The sequence below is a fragment of the Equus quagga genome, chromosome 14 (genome assembly GCF_021613505.1).
Source record: "Equus quagga isolate Etosha38 chromosome 14, UCLA_HA_Equagga_1.0, whole genome shotgun sequence".
Lineage (NCBI taxonomy): Eukaryota > Metazoa > Chordata > Mammalia > Perissodactyla > Equidae > Equus > Equus quagga.
Window position 1 is genome coordinate 11,648,252 of NC_060280.1, and position 20,487 is coordinate 11,668,738.

The 20,487-nt window shown below is 43.1% G+C and overlaps 1 protein-coding gene and 1 long non-coding RNA gene across 4 annotated transcripts in view; one reads left to right on the forward strand and one right to left on the reverse strand.

The window, feature by feature from the left end:
- On the reverse strand, window positions 1-15,623 carry LOC124252390 (uncharacterized). Its single transcript, XR_006891953.1, has 3 exons — window positions 15,570-15,623; window positions 464-581; window positions 1-377 (listed from the first exon to the last, which is right to left on the reverse strand). It is a non-coding gene; the product is annotated as an uncharacterized LOC124252390 (long non-coding RNA).
- SPTY2D1 (SPT2 chromatin protein domain containing 1) overlaps window positions 14,916-20,487 on the forward strand; it is a 20,932-nt gene continuing 15,360 nt past the window's right edge. Inside the window, exon 1 of one of the 3 annotated variants that reach the window (XM_046685806.1) lies at window positions 14,916-15,535. Coding sequence is in view for 1 of the 3 variants with exons in the window: in XM_046685804.1 (XP_046541760.1) it covers window positions 15,992-16,051 (60 nt within the window). In the remaining 2 variants the exon portion in view is untranslated. Of the gene's footprint in view, window positions 15,536-15,908; window positions 16,052-20,487 lie in introns of those variants that run through there. The other 2 variants (XM_046685804.1, XM_046685805.1) reach the window with 2 other exon arrangements.

Sequence of the window (20,487 nt, forward strand, 5' to 3'; positions counted from 1 at the left end):
TTTAAATTTTTAACCCTAAAAATGAAGAAAATAATCTCAGAATTGAGGCCAATCCTTTAAACAGACTTTAGCTGAGTGAAAAGAGCTGTATTACTTTATCTTTCCCACTTCTTCTAGGCCTGGTGACGCCATCATCAGGGACCAGCACCAGTTTGCTGGTGGGCATTTGGGACCTGCAAGGCACCCCGAGGTGCCCCGAGAGGGGCCGTGGCAGTGGTGGGGGTGAGGAGGCAGCCTGGTGTCACAGACACAGCTTGGAGCTCAGCAGATCCTGCTGAGAATCGCGGCACCACCAGTTTCTCTTGAGCAAGTGAACCATCTTTCTGAGCCTCAATTTCCTCTGAAGTGTGGAAACCAGTCACTCCTCCAGAGAGTTTCTGTGGGAATTCAGTGAGAAAAGTGTATAAGGTACCTGAATATAAGTTAGCTGATACTGAATAAGTGCTCAGTCAATAGTGCTTACCTTCCTATCAGAGGGGGCTTTCATCTGCCTGGAATGGCTTTGGCACAGCCTTTTCTGAAGGTCCGTGGGACTTCTCAACCTTCACAGGCTTTGGAGTGCATCAGAATGCCTTGGGAAACTTTTAAACGTACAGGTGACTGAACTTCACCCAGGAGGTTCAGCCTCACGAGCTTTAGGGTGGGCCCCTCACCTGTGTTTTAACAAGTTCCCCAAGCAGTTCACAATCACACTGGAGTTTGAGGATCTCTATACTAGATAACTCATTCAGCCAGTCATTCAATAAGCATGTGCCAGGTGCTGGGCAGAGGCAAAGAAGAAAACGATGCATTGTTTGAAAGGCCAGTGCCTAGCACGGGGCCCAGCGCATAGTGAGCATTTCTTAAATAGTTATCCAATGACAGCCTTCAAGGAGGTGCATCCTGTTGGGGATACAGGCACAGAAATCAATAAATAGCCACAACAACCTGTGATGAGAGTGGGCACCAGAGAAAGGTTAGCCGAAGGGTAAGTAATGCTGCCTGCAGAAAGAGGTGTCCGAAAAGTCTTCCTAGGGAACGGGGCCTCTGACAGCTTGAACCATAGGCGGGGTTTAACAGCCAGAGCAGTGGATGTCTGCAAAGATGTAAGTGTGTGACAGAGCTTGATGAGGTGTGTTTGGAGCATAGGGTACCAGGAAGAGTCATGGGAAATGAAGCAGGAAGACATGTGTGTTTGGGGAGGAGAATGTGATGGACCTGCTCTGCTAAGGACTTTCAACCTGATGACAAAGCGTGTGGGGAGTCAAGAAGATTCGCAGATAGGAGGTGAACAGATTTCCACTGCTGAAAGCTCATTTTGGCGGCCATCAGTGTGGAGGATGGGATGGCACAATCAACACTGGAGGCAAGGAGAACAATCCAGAAGCTGTGGCAATAGTCCACGAGAAAGCTGGAAAGATCCACACTGGAGTAGCGGCAGTAGAGTGTGGAGGGAAGATGTTTACGTAGTTCCTTCCCATATGGGGATTCTGTAATACGTGGTCTTTTGCAAAGCTTAGGGGAAAAAAATGTCTATAAGGCTACTAAAAATGACCTTTTCTGATTGTGAAAATAACACCTATTCTTTATGAAAAATTTGGAAACTATAGGAAAGCATTCTAAGTTTGTTTACTAAGAATGGCAAAGGACTTCCTTGTAATATGACAGATTGGTGTTAAGGATTGCTGACTAACAACTTTGAGACGTCAAGATTATTCATAGAAAACTTTTGTTAAAATGTTTGTTGGATGAGACTGGTTGTTTACTTACAGTTATATACTTTGTTTATCATAAGACACTGAAGTCACCCACCAACTTGTGATAATTAACTTCCTATGACTTCCTTGACTTGAATATGCAACTCTACTAGTAACAGCGACTTAGCTTGTTTGTCAGGCAGCACCACAGCCACCACCTTCGATACTTGCCCTTGTGGTGCCTATATCAATTTGTTCTTTCATAGATGTCATCTCACTTTATAATTATGAACACAGTTAATTAGATTTTTTTTTGAGGAAGATTAGCCCTGAGCTAACATCTGCTGCCAATCCTCCTCTTTTTGCTAAGGAAGACTGGCCCTGAGCTAACATCTGTGCCCATCTTCCTCTATTTTATATGTGGGATGCCTACAACAGCATGGCTTGCCAAGCAGTGCCATGTCCGCACCCCAGATCCGAACCAGCGAACCCTGGGCCAGCGAAGCGGAACGTGTGCACTTAACTGCTGCACCACCTGGCCGGCCCCTAATTAGATTCTTTGATGATCTTCTCCCCGACTAGATTAGAAGCTCCATAAGACATGAGAACATGCCTGTTTCTGGTCATCATTGTATCACCAGTGTTTAACACACAGCCTGGCAGGTCATGTTTTTTTTATTTGCTGAATAAATGAATGAATGTCTGATTACACATGCCATATAGCCTGTGGGGGTCACGTTGAGCGAGGAGAGCTAGAAATGAGGAAGAGGGGGAAGCGGAAGGACAGGATATTGTGCCCAGAGGAAAAAAGTCAACTGGTAATGAGGCAGTTAAGGGGTTGACCAGAATGGAGATGACTGTACAGTAAAACAATGGTTCTCAAACCGTGTTCCTGACGGATTTCAATGGTCCCTCAATGGTCTGTGAGCTGACCTTAAAGTGGCCTTGTACCACTAAATTAAAAAATTTCAGGGTTGTTCTCAATTTTAATTTTCTCAATCTTAAATTTTTATTTTATGTATTTTTCTTAACCTTCTGAAAATTGCTGTCCGTTATCTACAATAAGACCTAGTGTATTGTGGCATGTTATATAACATATAGTCAGTAAAAATTAATCTACCAATACTTCATAAAGTCCACAAATAACAAGGTGACAGCCTGTTTGAAAATACCTGGGGAAGGGGCCAGCCTGGTGGCATAGCGGTTAAGTTCGCATGCTCTGCTTTGGTGGCCGGGGGTTCATGGGTTCCGATCCTGGGTGTGGGCCTACACCCCTCATCAAGCCATGCTGTGGCAGTGTCCCACATACAAAATAGAGGAAGATGGGCACAGATGTTAGCTTAGGGTCAATCTTCCTCAGCAAAAAGAGGAGGTTTGGTGGCGAATGTTAGCTCAAGGCCAATTTTCCTCAAAAGAAAGAAAGAAAGAAAATACCTGGGGAAGAGGGCTGCAGGTGGCAGGATTTGTTTTGAGGTGGCAGGAGTTGGGAGACCCCACACTAAAGCTTCCTAAGGTACCTCAGAACTGTGTTGTGGAGGCGGGGATGCCCAAATATAATGTTGTCCCAAGAATGTCTACATCTGACCAGAAGAGAAGTGTCAGCCCTTTTGGTAATCACATTGTCCCGCCAGCTTGGGCTGAACTTGTAGTTAATTAAATCCCAAATATTTTCTTCCACCTTTTGACTTTATAATTTTTTTGGATCTATATTCCGGACTTGGCATTTTTCCTGTTATGTTTAATTTCTGTTAGATTCCTGTCCATGAAAGCTTTGTGGATCCAGATTGTGGCAATAAGGTCCATAGGTGCCATCCATCCCCTCTGCTATGGACTGAATTGTGTCCTCCTCAAATTCTTATATTGAAGTTCTAAACCTCAATGTGACGGCAATTGGAGATAGGGTCTTTGGGAGATAATTAGGGATCTCATGATGGCGTTAGTGCCCTTATAAGAAGAGACACCAGAGAGTTTGCTCTCTCTCTCTCTCTCTCTCTATGCCATGTTGAGGACACATCTAGAAGACAGCAGTCTGGAAGCCGGGAAGAGAGCGTTCTCCAGAACCCGTCATGCTGGCACCCTGATCTCAGACTTCCCGTCTCCAGAACTGTGAGAAAATAAATGTCTATTGTTTAAGCCCGCCTGTCTATGGTATTCTGTTATAGCAGCCAGAGCAGATTAAGACACCCCCTCTCTATCCCATTGTCTCATGACTCCATTATCCTCACCTCTCCCCTTCTTGTCATCTAGTCAAATCACCAGGTTGCACAGTTACCTTCCAGAAGCCCTCGCCTCCACAAGCTGCCCTAGGTCACACCTGGCCTCTTTCTCCCCAACCTCCAACAAAATTGAATATGCCTTCCTCTGGGGTCCTCCATCCTCCATAAATCAAGATAGGGAAGGCAGAGAGAGCCATTAACATTTAGCAAATCAATTAAAAACAGGCTCTGAGGCCAGAATGTTAGGGTTCAAGTCCCAATTCTACCATCTGTTAACTACCTGACCTTAGGCAAGTAATTCAACTGACCTGTGCCTTGGTTAGATCATCTATAAAATGAGGTGATCGCATGAGTTAATACATCTATAGTACTTGGAACAGGGTCTAGCACACAACTAGGACTCAGAAATTGTTCTCATTATTAGTACTGTCCCAGGCACAGTGCTAAGTGCATCATATGTAATCTTTGTATCAACCCTGTGAAGCAGGGATTACCATCTCCTTTTACAGATAAGCAGTACCCTTGTCACTCTATCACTTTATTTTATTGTCTTTAGAGCGCCTACTACCATCCCCATATGAAATTATTTACCAGTTTTCCTGTTAATTGACAGTCTTCCCAACAACCCTCCACACCTGCTAGAAAGAAAGCTGTTGGAGATAAGGGACTTCGTCTTATTCACCACAGAATTCTAGTGCCTAGTAAGTTCTCAACAAATATCTTTGAATAAACGGGTGAATGAATGAACGAAAATAAGGAATCAGGTAGAAAGATGACGTTGCTAGGCCAAAGTCACACTGCAAGTAGGTGGCAGAGCTAGGATTTGACATCAGGTCTAGATGGTTCTAGAAATCCATGCTTTCTCTCCTGCTGCTTCCCAGAGCAGCAGAGATGAGCACAGTTGGAAGAAGTTGGGAGAAAGGGGTTAGATTCCATTCAGCTCTGAAGCCAGAGCTTCCCCTCTTTCCCACCGTGTCATCACACGTCACAGCTGGTAAAGTCAACCTTGACATCAAATTACCTTCAGGACTTGAGACCCAGCTCCATCTTGCATCTACGGATGGGATGTATGGGAACTGTACTGAATTTCACAAAGTAAAGAGAGAGAGCCTCATGCTATAGGAATGGCCCCAGTCCAGGAGTCCAGAGCCCCAGGCTCTAATCCTAGCTCAGCAAGTCAACTAGCCACTGGGAGAACACATGTAGATTGCTTAAACTCTCTTAACCTTTCTTTTTCCTCTTTTTTTTTTCATTTGTGCTGATGGAATGATTTTACTTAAGTAAACTCACAAAAAAGGGAACCTGCTTTAGTACCACTTAATTGTCAGAAAGGCTACCTTGGCATTAATCATACTTAAATTTTTAAATGTAGCATTTGGCAGGAATTCTCGAAAATTTAAGCGAAAATATTATGCTGAATGGCCAACTAATTCATCTACTCTGAGTACATTTGGGAGTACATTTTTGGGAAGAGATATAAAATGATTTTTTCTGATAATGACACCAAAGTGCAGTTCTAGTAAAAATTTTTATTTTATGGCTAAAGTAACACGTTTGTCATATTTTCACTTAACATTTTGGATATTCTTTTATAAGCTTTATATGCAGAATGGTGGCACTGCAGCCCTTTCATTGGACTTTAGTTTCTTCCCCTGTAAAATGGGGACAATCATTCTTACCTCACAAATATGGTGAGCAATTCACGTTGGAATAACTTGTGCTGAATGCTTGGAAGAGAATGTGATACATAGTAAGCTTTCAACAAATGGTGCTTGTATTAGTTATGTATCTCTGCAGAACACATTACCCCTAAATTTAGCAGCTGAAAACAACAGACATTTATAATCTTGCAGTTTCTAAGGCTCAGGAAAAGAGAAGTGGCTTAGCAGACACCAGTCTCTCTCAGCATCTCTTTATGAAGTTGTGGTCAAGTTGTCAGCCAGTGGCCTGGGGCTGCGGGCATCTCTGGGCTCAAACAGGGCTGAAAAATCCACCTTCAAGCTTCAATTCTTCACTGGACAGAGGCTTCTGTTTCCCACCATGTGGGCCTCTGCATAGGGCTGCTCACAACATAGAAGCTTGCTTCCCCAGAGTGACAGATTCAAGAAAGAGAGGGAAAGTGGGCACCCAGGATGGAAGCCAAAGTCATTTATAACCTAATCGCAGAAGTGGCATTGCTTTACTCCTGCCATATGTTAATCTAAGTGTAACGTGGAAGGAAACCCACAAGGGTGTGAACGTCGGGAGGCAGGAACCCAGGGGGCCATCTTGGAGGCTAGCTACTATGGTATTTATTATTATTTCTTCATCTGGTTAAAATTCAGTTCCCACTTCTAGAGCTTCCCATTTAGTAGTACTGAAGGGGCCATCAAAAAGCCAGGTAATTTTGATACTGGTGGTCTGCAGACATCAGTGAATTATCCAACAGAGAGATGTTCAGAATGTCAGCAAATAAGAGAAGCCAAAAGATTAGGAAAGAATTTTATGTTTGGCATTTTTGAAAGATCAAAGTAGTCACAATGGGAAAGTTCAGAACTTTGCTGGTCTTCCGCGCCTTTTCATTGTTTAATTACACATGTGGTAGGGAGGAGGTGGGGTCAGTGGTTTCCAATGTTCAGGGCCCAGTCTGGAGCACACACTTTGAGAACCACTGTTCTCCGTCTAAATTCTATCTCCTGGACTAACCTTCCTTCTGTCTCCCCGTTAGCACCTGCACCTGCTTCTGACCCCTCTGCCTTTCTCTCCTTGCTCCTGTTAGTCTTCTGTGCTGGCCTCTCCTCCACAGAGAGTATGAATGTAATCTTATCCTCAGGCTGCAGAAGAAAGGGTGAGTGGGTGGAGTCCATCCACAGCAGCTTCTTGAGTTGGGAGATTGTGGGCACTTCTCCAGCCCACACCAAGGGAGGCCAGGCCAGGCATCCTGGGAACCAAAGTTTTTTTCACGTGTTCTGGTCAGACAAGCTTGCTGCTGCCTGATGACTCACTGCATTGCCCAGGGGCTAGACCCATTTCTACTTTTTCCATCTCATTTTTGGATACATTTCCTTCTACCTCTTAGTCTGGCTTTGTCATTCTTTGTTTTTTCAAACTTCTTTTGTATTTTCAATTTCTAAAGGTAATACCCGCATGTGTTTAAAAAACTAATGGGTAAAACCAATATAGTGCACAGTAAATTTTCTTCCCATCCTGGGCCCGCTGTCTCCCTCTACAAAGAGAACCACTGTGGATGGTTTCTTGGACATCCTTTCAGAAATGTTCAATGACTTTATAAATATGTCTCATCCCTACTCTCTCTCTGTTACACATGAATTGGACAAAACTCTACGCACAGGTCTGCAACTTGCTGTCTGCACTTGGCAAAACATCCTGAAATTCTTTCCTCATCAACATCTGTACAACTACAGGATTCTTTAAATGGCTGCAGAGCATTCCATTATCTGGATATGTTATCACGTATCTGATCGGTCCCTTTTGGGTGAATGTTTAACCTGTTTATTTTGTTTTGGCTTGTGCAACAGTGAACATAGTCACATGTCTCCACATACACGTGAGAGAAAATCTGATAAATCCCGAAGAGTAAAATAATTGGTTAAAGGTTACATGCATTATTTTTTCTGCTTTTTCTCCCCAAAACCCCCCAGTACATAATTGTATATTTTAGTTGTGGAGCCTTCTAGTTGTGGCATGTGATATTTTTAATTTTGGCATTAAGCCAAAGATCATGGGCCAGTCTCCATTGACACAGTATTTCCTCACACTTTCACAACACTGAGTATCATTAATCTTTTGGGTGTTTTTGCCAATTTTTATTTTTTGCCAATCTGATGGGTAGAAAACATCTTACTTTATTTTGTTTATTCCTGTAATTATGAATAGGATTGTGCTTCTTTTCATGTTCATTAGTCATGTATAAACTGTTTTTTTCCTGCCAGCCACCTGTTGCTTCTTTCGTGATATGATTTGAGGCTCGCCATGACTCCCTCTCCCAGCCCCGCCCTCCGTCCTGCTCAGTCCTCTACTGCCACCTAGTGACAGGGGTGGGATTGACCACAGGTCTCACTGACATTCTAATTGCCTGCTCCTCCCAGGGGCTAAACTCTGTGCTAAGATCATGCCCTGGGTTCCTAGACACCTGGTTTAGCAAATAAAAATGCAGGATTTCAAGTTAAATATGAATTCCAGATAAAAGGCAAATAACTTTTTAGTCGGTACATACTTATACTAAAAAATTGCTCATGGTTTACCTGAAATCCAAATGTAACTGGGGGTCCAGTAACTTATCCCCCAACCCTATTGCAAACCTTCCAGCTAAATCCGGGTCACCAACCTCACCATGCCCTACCTCCTTTGTTCTCAGCAAGTTCTATTGTACCACGTTCCACGCCAGCAGTTTTCAAAATGGTAGTTGCAGGTGATCCATGAATCTTTGTGGTTAAGACCTTGGCTCTTGGTTTGAATCCTGGCTCCAACCACTTTGGAGGCGTGAAATCTTGTGAAAGTAACAACCTCTCTGGTGCCTGTTTCCTCATTAGGAGAATAAGGATAATACAGTATTTTCCTCATTGGGTTGTTTTGATAATTTCTTTAATTTTAATTTCTTCTTTTTGAGGAAGATTAGCCCTGAGCTAACATCTGCCGCCCATCCTCCTCTTTTTTGCTGAGGAAGACTGGCCCTGCGCTAACATCCGTGCTCATCTTGCTCTACTTTATATGTGGGACACCTGCCATAGCATGGCTTGACAAGTGGTGTATAAGGCTGCCCCCAGGAGCCAAACCGGTGAATCCTGGGCCACCAAAGTGGAACATTCGAACTTAACAGCTGCACCACTGGGCTGGCCCCCATTTTGATAATTTCTAACATTAAAGCAACCATTTATTGACCACTAAACACTTTATACTTGTCGGTTCCTGTTATTATTATTATTAGAGTAAAAAATATACAGCAATTATAAAGACATTATTTAGACATACAGAAGATAAATACTGGGGAGGCATCCAGAAGAGTTGAGGGTGGCTGCCATTGGGGTGGCACCCTGGGGTGGAATGGGAGAGAGTGGGATAAAAGACTAGTCTTTTTAAAAATGAGTTTACTGTTTAACTTTTAAAATCGAATGCATGCATACATTACTTGAATGCGTGCATGCATTACTCACTTAAAAAAATTTTTTCTTAAGTTTCATGACTCAAGCACAGAGGCAGGAGGGCTCAGAGCTCTGATGCATTTTTCTGTGATCTTTCTTCTGTTCTCTTCCATGTGTCAGCTTCCTTTGTAATAACAAAGTAGCCACAGCCCTTCCAGGCATCACATTAGCACATATAACCACCCAGAGCAGGCTTCTTTCCCTACCATTGCTCTAAAGGTCTGGAACAAGAGACTGTCAAGACCTGGCTGCAGGGCCACATTGTGACTTTCATGGACCCTAGACACTTTTGCCTTCATCGGCCCCATCCTCCATTAAAAATAAATAAATAAAATAAAAAATAAATTATATTTGTTTTTGCTGGTTTGCTTTTGCCCATCACCAGGAAAACCAAACACTGAGACAATGAGATTGCAGCAGAGAGAGAGTTTTAATCACAAGGCAGCCAAGTGAGGCAGCGGGAGAATGAGTCTCAAATCTGCCTCCTGGAAAATGGGGGCTCAGGGATATTTATGAAGTAGAGGGCAAGGTGGTCTGAAGGGTGGAGACAGATGACGGGAGGTGAGGAGAGGTGAGGTAATTGATGATCTGCGCAAGCATCGTCAGACTCCATGCCTCTTCATAGGACCCATGTTCACAAAATGGTGGTGTTAGCATGAGCTGAGGATGGAGTTTTCAGCCTCTTGACATCAAAAGGTGACTTATTGCACATCTGCGCAGGCCCCATTGATGGGTTGGTGGTCTCAACCAGCCTGAACTGGACAAGGGGGTCCTAATTCCTATAAAACGGCTCCAACACCCATTACTGGGGTGACCCAGGCACCAGAGAGATGTTATCTATGGGAGTGAAGTGGGAGTCAGGTAGCATATTGCCGGAGCAGCACAGTTAACAATGGGTGGGTGAACAACTAAAAGCTATAATCAGTAACTGCAAAAGAAACTTTAGTTACTGGCTACCTAGTCATCAATAGCTAACTGTTCACAGGTTTCCTGAAGATGAATATATTAATATTATATATCACGTTAGTCTGTTCAGGCAGCCATAACAGAATACCACAGGCGGGGGGGCTTAAATGGTGAGACCTCTCTTCCTGGGTGCAGATGGCCACCTTCTCTGTGTCCTCACGCAGCCTTTCTTCCATGTGGACCTGGAGAGAGAACTCTTGGTGTCTCTTCCTCTCCTTACAAGGACACGGGTCCTATGAGATTAGGGTCCCACTCTTATGACCTCACTTAACTTTAATTACCTCCCTAAAGGCCCTATCTCCAAATACAGTCACATTGGGGATTTGGGTTTCACATACGAATTTGGGAGGGACACAATTTAATCCATAATGTATATTGAAGCATCTTCTTTAACCTAAAAGTTCATTTTTTTTCCTTTTGATTTAGTAGAAATTAAGACATTTTCATGTGCCCTTATAAAGGTTGCTGGCCCTAGGCACTGTGCCTCCTATGCCTGAGGAATACAAGTTTCTGCTTGAATGATTTAGGATCAGATTCACAGGGTTTTTTAATTTAATCACTTGGAAGACTAGGGTGAGATGGCGCTGGTCAGATTATGGTGGGAGTAGAGTCTATCCCACCAAGATGGAATTTCTGCTATACCATGGGAGAGGGCGTGGGATGGATGCCAGCAAAATAATGGAAATATCCATTTCAGAGGTGAACAATTTACAGGAGAAAAAGCACAACAAATCATCAATTAGCATATGAAAAGATGCTGGCTAGTGATCGAGGACAGGAAAAATAAGACAAGAATGAGAGATTTTTTCACCCATCAAATTGGCAAAAATTTAAGTTTGATAATATTCAGAGCCGGTGTATAGAGAAAAAGGTGCTTCAGTATATTGTTGGTGGGAATTTAAATTGGTACACCCTTTTCAGAAGACAAGAAGGTAGTAGCTATCAAAATTTTAATTGTGCATACCTTTCATCCCAGCAATCCCATTTCTGGGTATCTGAATACTTAACATAGGAAAACATGAGGACTATTTGCACAAAAAAGCGTGTGCAAGGATATTGTTGCAGCATTGTTCATGACAGCAAAAATTTGTAAGAAGCCTTACAATTCATTGATAGTAATGTGGTTAAAGAAACTATGCTAAAATACATACTATGGAATATGGTACAGCAGCTATAAAAATAAAGTAGATCAATATGTACCGACATGAAAAGAGCCCCAAAACATATTTTAGACTGAAAAAAAACATATACAGATATACATATATATACACACACGGAACAATCTCATTTCTGTAAACAAACCACATTATGTTTCCAAATATAAATATTTTAGATTTGCATTGATATGTAAATATAATATATATTCTACATAGATATACCTTGTATCCTTATATATGTATATTACATATGTTGTGTACATGAGGCATAATTGTGCAAATAAAAACATCTCAGAAGAACACACAGCAACCTGATATGGTAGTTTTCCTCTGGAGAGGAGAGCAAAATTTAGTGGAGCTGATGGGGGCTTTTGTGTTATCTACATTGCTTGAAAATTTTTTACGTCAAGCATTGTATTTGTGGGAGATCATATCTGCCACCCCAAAGTGTGTCTCCTTGGCTTAATTATGTTTAAGAACAAAAGACTCAGAGAGAAAATTTGACCTTCCCCCTAACTGGCTAAAAGAATTTAAGACAGAAGGCCTGTCCCAGGAAGGAGCTATCACCATAGATAACTCTAGGTGTGATGGACAGGAAGGCACCTAGCAAGGCCCAGTGAACATTTGTTTACCAAACATTTGCTTTTTCATCTCCATGTGAATTGCCTTCCTCCCACTTGAAGTCCCAAACCACTGTCCCCAACATCCTCCTTTGTCTTTAGCTCAAGATGGTATTTAAGGTGGTGGTTTCGGCCATTTTGGTGAGTTACTCAGTTTTCCTGGATTTCTCCCATGTGTACATCATTAAGTTTGATTTTCTCCTGTTATTCTGTCTCACGCCAATGTAATTCTTAGATCAGCTAGAAGAACTTAGGAGGTAGAGGAATAGTTCTTCCTCTCCTACCTATTCAAACATTGTGCAACATATACATTAAAAAGTAACAAAAAAGTAACTTGCCTAAGGGCACAGAGCCCTTCCAGGGCAGAGCTAAGATTAAAGCCCAGACCTGTGTTGTCATAGACCCAGCTCCTTCTGTTATTCCCTGTTCACACTACCTCTCTGAGTTTGCCTTTCTCTCAAGAGCCCTTACCTCCCCCCTCATTGCTGAATGTCTCTCACCTTTTCTTCATCACCAAATGTCTTCTAATACCACAGTTGCCCAGCTTTCCCCCTGCCCCATTAGCCTCCAGTCCCTCCATTCTCCTCACCTCACCTTGCTGAAACTGCTTATAAAAACCCTGCTGTCAGGCTGGGGTTACTTCATTACTGGAGGAACTCTGAGGGCTAAGACAGCTCAGCACACAGGCCTGCCCTGCCTGGGCCTCTGACCCTCGGTGATGATAATAAAAGAGCCACTGCAGCAGCTCTGAGCCTCTGCAGAGCCCACTCCAGACTGAGAGCTCGGAGAGTTATTTCATGTCTGTAAAATGACTCTCCAGGAAGGGGTAGATAACGCTTTCCTCAAAGGCTGAGATCAAAGAAATTCATGCACGTAAACGCACATTATAAAATGGAGACTGCTACAAAACTGTTGGCTGTCACAATTTCTTTTTTTAAAAAACTGGTTTGTTTTGAAAAGGCAGTACATGCACAAGGAAAAACATTCAAACAGCACCAAAGAGAAAGAGGTGGAAAGTAAGCCTCCCTCTCTCCCCCTGCAATTGAGTTCTCTCCTCCACAGAGGCAAACATTTTCTAGATCATCTTCTTGGCACCAATCTTTCCAGAGATTTTTTTTTTTTTTTGAGGAAGATTAGCCCTGAGCTAACATCTGCTGCCAATCCTCCTCTTTTTGCTGAGGAAGACTGGCCCTGAGCTAACATCCGTGCCCATTGTGGGGGCCTGGAATTGGCCACCCCAAGATATGTCTCTTTGGCATGATGATTATTTGGGGCTGGTTACTTTGCAGACAGGAAAGCAACTGAAAAGTAAAATTTACTTACCCTTTGTAAGAGACATTTACATTGTAAAGCAAATCTCCATCTGTAAAGATATCTCCCTCTCTGTACCAGGAAGAAGGGGAGATGACCTAATCTCTAGAAACTCTTAATCAGTGGGGAAGGCAAGGACTTAAATCTGCATTTGTTTATTGTGCTTGTCTGGTAACCTCCTGTAACTGACTCCCCCCACCCTCAACATCCTCCTTTGTGTTTAGCTGGATATGATATTTAAGGTGGTGGTTTCAGCCATTTTGGTTAGTTGCTCAGCTTGCCTGAGCCTCTCCCATGTATACATTGACAAATAGAAATGGCAAGCAATAGGATATATTGGTGTACATGAGGAAGCCATTTGGTGTACACCTAATTCGGCCTGACTTTGCTTTTTTTCCAAAAGGGCCTGACTGTGGCCATTGAGCACGCACTGTATATCTGCTTTAAAACATTTACTATGGCAAGAACAAATAGCCTTAAGATAAAGGTGCAACTTCTGCCCACATTGGCATTTCCTTAAGGATAAGCATCTTTCCTTAGGCTAGGAACTGATTGCTGCACTCACCTTTGACCACCCAGTTCACCTGTGACCACCTGGCTGGAGACAAGAGACCTGCCACCCTGCTCTGTTCACCAAGACAGCAGACCTATCTGCTGTTTCCATGAATTGCTGTGCCAAGAGAGCAGTCTCGCTGACTATTGTGAAAGGGACATTTCAATCCTATGTGAAACATCCTTTCTGGGGGTATACAGCCACTCTGTGAACCCCACTTCTTCGGTGCCCTTTCTTACTTCCGGAAGAAAGACCCTGGGCCATGGTCCTCAGATTTTAGATAAAGCTTTGTTTAATTTTCTCCTGCTATTCTGTCTCATGTGAATTTAATTCGTTCTCCGGCCAGAAGAACCCAGAGAGGGTAGAGGAAATGTCTTCCTCTACTTTACATGTGGGACGCCTGTCACAACATGGCTTGACTAGTGGTGGGTAGGTCCATCCCCAGGATCACACCCAGGATGGGAACCAGTGAACCCTGGGCTGTGGAAGTGGAACATGTGCACTTAACCGCTGTGCCACTGGGCTGGCCCCCAGGGATCATCATTATATATACAAACATATATGTGTGTTGATACATCCATATTCCCTTTTGTTTTTACTCCAGGAGTAGTACACACTGTTCTACATCTTGCTTTTTTCACTTAATATATCTCAGAGATCATTCCATATATGTACATAAAGATCTGCCTCATTCTTTGTAAGGGCTGCATGGTTTTCCAACTCTGAGGCTTTACCAAAATGTGTTTAATTCATCTCCTACTGGTGGACATTCAGGTTGTTTTCAGTCTTCTGTTTTTTCAAACCACGCTACAAGAAGTAACTTTGTTCAATTGTCTTTGCCCACATGTGTGAAAATTCTGGTGGGACATATTCCTAGAAAGGGAATTTCTGTGTCAGAGTAGTTGCATTTTAGACTTTTGACGGATAAGGCCAGTACACTGTAGTAGAGCACAGCCTGGAGCAAAGTGCTGGCTCAGCAACTTATTGGTTGGGTGAACTTGGGCAAGTCCCTTAACCACTCTGTGCCAGTTTCCCCATCTCTGGTAGCACCTCCTTCACAGGCCTGCTGTGAAAACTCAAGGAGTTAATACACAAAGACTGCCTAAACAGTGCTTGCCACACCAGTAAACACATACCATTTGCCTTACAGGGAGAAACGCAATCAGGGCCACAACTCAGCATTAAAACTTCAGTTGAAAGAGTAACGCTGAGCAACTTTGTCTAACGTTTTTTAACAGCTTTATTGAGATATGATTTACACACTGTAAAATTCACTTGTTTTAAGCGTACAATGATTTTTTAGTAAATTTACAGTACAACCATCACCACAATCCAGTCTTGGAGCATTTCCATCACACCATAAAGATCTCTACTTTTCCTTTGCAGTCAAACTGGCCTATTCCCACCCTTAGCCCCAGATCTGCCTAATTGGCGTATTTTGCTGAGTCGAGATGATCTTACAGACCCCAGATAATCCAGGACCAGACTCCCAGTGAACATGAACCTGAGGCATATACTATGTATGTGTTATCGGTGAGCCAAGTATGTCCAGGCTGGGTCTGTATGCGAAGAATTCCTTCATTCATCTACTGAGCAAAACATAACCGGCTGCCCTACTTGAGCTTATTATCTAAATGGGGCAAAAGCGGTAACCGGTGGCCTCTATAAATGGCACGCGTGCATCAGTACAGGAGGTGAACACACAGCATTTGCCAGGACGTGATGAGTAAGGTGTATCCCAGAGGACCAGCCAGTGTTGTGTGCGCCTGCGCAGCTTTGCGAGCGCCTAGAAACGAGTAACCGAAACCCCGCTCGAGACCTGGCGGTTCTGCTGTTGGGACGCCGCCGTCTCGGACCTGAGCGTCCACCCGCGACACCCAGCGAACCCAGGCTTGGTAGGTAATCCCCCCACCACTTCGCCTTCCATACCAAGAGCTCATTAGGAGCCCGCAGATCGTCAGGCCGCGCGACAGGACCACCAAGGAATCCGTTCTCCCCCTTAGCCACACCCCGCAGTTTACTAGGCCGCGTCTCCTTGGTCGGTGAAGAGCTTAGTCCCGCCCCTTCAAACTACGTCAGCAGCCACGTACCACGTTTCTACGTGTCTCGAGCCTAAAAGCGGAAGTTACGCACGGACTCGCGAGCGATGCGGCGGACCTGAAAGGATATAGGCCGCGGGAGGAAAGGGGGCGGTCCGACGGCATTGGAAGGCGCCGGAAGTGGTGGTGCTGAGGAGGGGTGGGAGAGGGGTGGGAGAGGGGTGGGCCGGGCAGCTCACTCGGCTGTAGCTGGGCGCCTCGGTAAGGCGCTGTCGCTCCGCTGCGAGATCCTGGTCTCTCCCCTCGGCCAGCATGGATTTCAGGGAAATTCTCCTGATAGCTTCCAAAGGACAGGGTGTCAACAACGTACCGGTGAGTATCAGCTGGGGCGCCGCTGTAGGAGACCCTCATCTTTAAGTTGCGAATGTGTGGCCCGCGGAACTTCCAGGCATCCGCCTATCGGCTCGGGAGGGGAAAGACCTGAACGCCTTGTTTCCTTTTCTTGGGCATGTACTACTGGGAACTCGGGGTGAAGGGGGGTTCGAGACACGAGGCGGCAGGGTTTTGCCGGCTCAGTCACCCCTGCAACGAGGACTTGGCGGTTTGGGTGTTTCAGAGTTGCGCGAGAGCTGGTGAGGCCAGCTGTGCCTGGCACATCGTGGAATCTAGCGCTAGTAGTTTCTGGCTTCGGCAGAAACTTCAGCCCAAAGGTTGCGGGAAAACCACATATGTTGGGGAGTTAAGGGGTTTTAGAGACTTGCCCTGATAGCCTTTTGGCTGATTTCCCGCCGGTTTTCCGGTCAAACATTTAGTGGTTTCCCGAACAAGTTCTCTTGATTTGTGGCCCCACCCACTCAGCCAACGAGTTGATTAAATTATCGCCTACCAAAGGGGGAGTATCGCCTTTGGTACTGGGAGGAGAAATTGAGCGGATTCCACGAAATGCTTGGCCAACAGAATGGGTGAGCTAGTTTTCAGCTTCCGTTTACTTGTGGTTTTTCAGATTTGTCTTTGTTTAAAATCTAGGTCCCATTTACTCAGTAATGTTTGCCAGTTCGCTAGTATTCGCAGAGCGGTGCAAGACTTTTAAAATCTTAAGTGCTGAAGTGGGGGAGAGTGCCTGGTTTGCGGCGTTGTTGCTGTTTTGCATAAACTAATCATTTCTGGATCCTCAGTTGGTACCCACAGCACAGCTGTAAACCGATAAATTGCATTGTGATACCTGCGGTTTGAGCACTGAGGTGTAGAACTCAAACAGCTCTCTGTTAAAGTCAATTCAGCTGGAATTTATTGAGCTCTCACTATGTGCTCTGCGTTTCTTGGATTTTTGTATATTGCAATACTATTTTTTCCCTCTGCTGTGGTTTTCTTGTCTTCTTTTACCCTTTTGAAGATATTGATCTGAACGTAGTAAAATAACTGATAAATAAGTGGTATTCATCAGTTTATTATTTATCTATTGTTCATCTCCCATCTCAAGTACTCTGAATGATCATTCTCCCAGGCCATGAGTCATAAGCGCTGCAGGTTGAAGTTATGGCCTTAAACCTTCGAAACCTTAAGCAAGAGAATTACTTTCTACATCTGTAAATTTCCTAGACAAAATAATATTGAATCTGGTATCCATACCTCTTTGCATAATTAGGTCCATTTTTCATTCTCGATCTCCCTGAATTTCAGTGGAGGTCAAAGATAGATAATACTAGCTTTGGTGCCCTGGAATATTCTATGGAAGAATCAGAACCAAGTTAGTCATTTCTTATTCTAAAAACCAATAGCTGCTGGGAGAAAAACAGATATTCCTAGAGCAGCGTATGTCTATATTTCAGAATATGTACATTATCTGTCGATCTATCTATGATTGGAATATCAGATTGGAACTAAAAAGGGAAACCGGTAAATTGGTGAGGTCATTTAAAATTTAACAGGTGAATATAGGTGTATATTTTATGAAAGCGTGCTTTTCCCTGCCCACCCCCGCAAAAGTTAGTAAGCTTGATTAGGTTAGCAGCCTTATAATCCTTAGTTTACATCAGATGAAAGTATGTTACGATAGAGACTATTGAGGAATAGAGCAAGACTGTACGATTTAAATTAAATTTAATCCATGATTTTGCTTTAACTTGATTCAACTAATTATTCTAAGTAATTTTCTTTATCAGCTCAAAGTAAAGCCTTTTAGAGCACACCATCAGTGCAAACAATGGATATAAGGCCCAGGAAAACTGAGCCTTTCTCCAGGATTCTTCTTTTTAAGTTGACACATTCTTACAAAATATATATATTTTTGGGGAAAAAGGGGAAAGAGACACATTCTTAGAAAATATATATATTTTTAAATTTTGGACATTTGTAAAACATACAGAATGTTAACACATATCTATATGTCCACATCCCATATTTAATACATATTAACATTTTGCCATATTCATATTTTTTAGAAGAAATAAAGCCTAATTGATACTGCTGAAGTGTCTCCCAGCCCCTTATTTCCTTTGGGAAATAGGAATATGTGAAGTATAACACATATAGTATAATAGATTATTATAAAGCAAGAATCCTTATAAACCACCATTCAAGTCAAGAATCAATATTTCAAGCCACACACACACACACACACACACCCTGCTTGACATAGACTTTTATTGATTGATTGACCGTGTGAGAACCACAGGGGCTTTGCAGAATTGACAGCTGTAGCTCCATCCCTCTCTAGTGCTTGGTTCATTTTTTCCTTTTTAGCCAACTTCTGCCCCACCTTCTATTTGGATCTTATCAGAGCTACCATTCAGATTTTAGTCTTCAGAGTTCCTATGTCAGACCTTTGCTACAGAAAGGAAATACAATGACTAGCGTTGATTAGACTAAAATCCAAAGGAGGCTAAAATGTAAAACACCCATACAGCCACTTTGAACTCTTTGCAGGGCTTTATTTTTAAGAGGTGTCTATTGTATCTGGCTTGAGAAGCAATGAACATTTCCCTAGTCAGACATCTTTCTTTTCTTCTCTGTTGTTTCTTTTAAAGAGAGATAGTTATCTTTATAATGTTTTAGTTAAAGGAAGGATTGCATCATGCCTAGAAATATTAAGCACGCTATCATTTCCCGCTGGAAAACTGAATACAAAATAACAGCTGATCAAGTGGTGTAACTAGTCGTCATTAGCTCTGTTTATATTTAAAGGAGAAAAGATATTTTTGGTAAGCTTGCACTTAAGATTTTTCTCCCTGGGTTCCTCTAGCAAAAACAAATTGGTTGTCTTGTTTTGATAGAATAATAGAGCTGAGAATATGGATTCTTGGAGATTTCAAGTAGCTGTAATTGATGGCTTATAGTGTATGAGACACGTTACATGGTCTTTCTCACAGTCAGACTGAGAAAATCATCCCAGACAAGATACTGTAGCTCTGGTGTGACCCTCAAATCAAAAAGTAAAGGGGAAGCCTTCATGTGGTACCAGATATATAAGGATTCGGAGGGCTAGAGCCCCTTGAGGATAAGAAAATATAGGTACTGAAAATGGAACCCAGGGATTTTAATTGAGGTGGCAAATTCAGATGTCTTCAAGGGCCAGGTAGTAAGTTCCTGAAGTAGTCTGGATATAAAATGATAGGTGCCAAGCTCCATGTATTCAAAAGAAGCCTACCATTTGTTACAGTAGTTATATTTCCTTTTAAAGAACAGAAAAAAGTTTCTGCAGGCAGTCCCTTTGTAACCCTTGATCTATGGTGCATTACAACTGGATTGCTCCCCACTCTGGGATCTGAGGATGGCTCTCCAGTACCTGGGGCAGCTTTGGATTTATAGCCTAGAGCAGTACTTCTCAAGCAGTGCTTTGGGGAGAGGGTCCTTTAGAAACTACTGCTCCCACAGAGCTTCTGTTATTTCTCTTCCCCCTCCGTACCTAGAGAATCCCTTTCTGAATAATAATGATAATAACAAAAACAGTTAACATTTATAGTGCTCACTCTGTGCCAGGCACTTTCTCAGCAGTTTATATATTTTAAGTAATTTAATCACCATAATAACCATATAAGGAAGGTTGTTTTACAGATGAGGAAACTGAGACCTGGAGAGACGAAGAAACTTGCCCAAAGTCACACAGCTAATAAGTGACAGGGCTAGTAGTGGCAGAGCAGAGAATCTAATCCAGGCAGACTGGCTCCAGAGTTCTTGCTCTTAATCACAACCCTATGTTGAATAAGGAGTGTGTATTGGATATGGGGTGGTGAGGAATGTTGTCATGTATATAGCCTGAACCCATCCAGCTCCCTACTCCCAACCCCAGCCTAATACAGCCTGGGGCAGTAACTTGTTGGTGTTTCTATGACACTTCTCAGTGTACAATAAAGTCAGATGTCGAAGAGGCAGGTGGAAATTAGGGAATGGCATTTAAGATTGCGGTTAGATCTGGAGATGAAGGTGTTGAGATTAAATTAGAAGTGAGGCATGTTGGAGAGGGAGCACTTTTGGACCCAAGTCAAGAAACCTAGATTCTAATTCGGAGTCTGCTATAAACTGTGTGAGTGACAGCCAATAAATACACCGTTGTCCTTTTGGGGCCATTTCTAACAGAGGGGTTGGACTAGAGGATCTGAAGTACCTATCTGATGTTAATTCTATAATCAGCTGTATTTTATAAACATAGTGATAGTCAATTTTACATTTAACCCCATAGCAATCCTGACTAGCATGCTTTTTGGTTGTTTTATTTTTCACTCACTTAACCACCCAGCTGAGCAAGCCTAATGCAAACCATTGGTTTTCCAGGCCCGCATTCATTCCCTGAGTATGATGCTTTGAGAAGA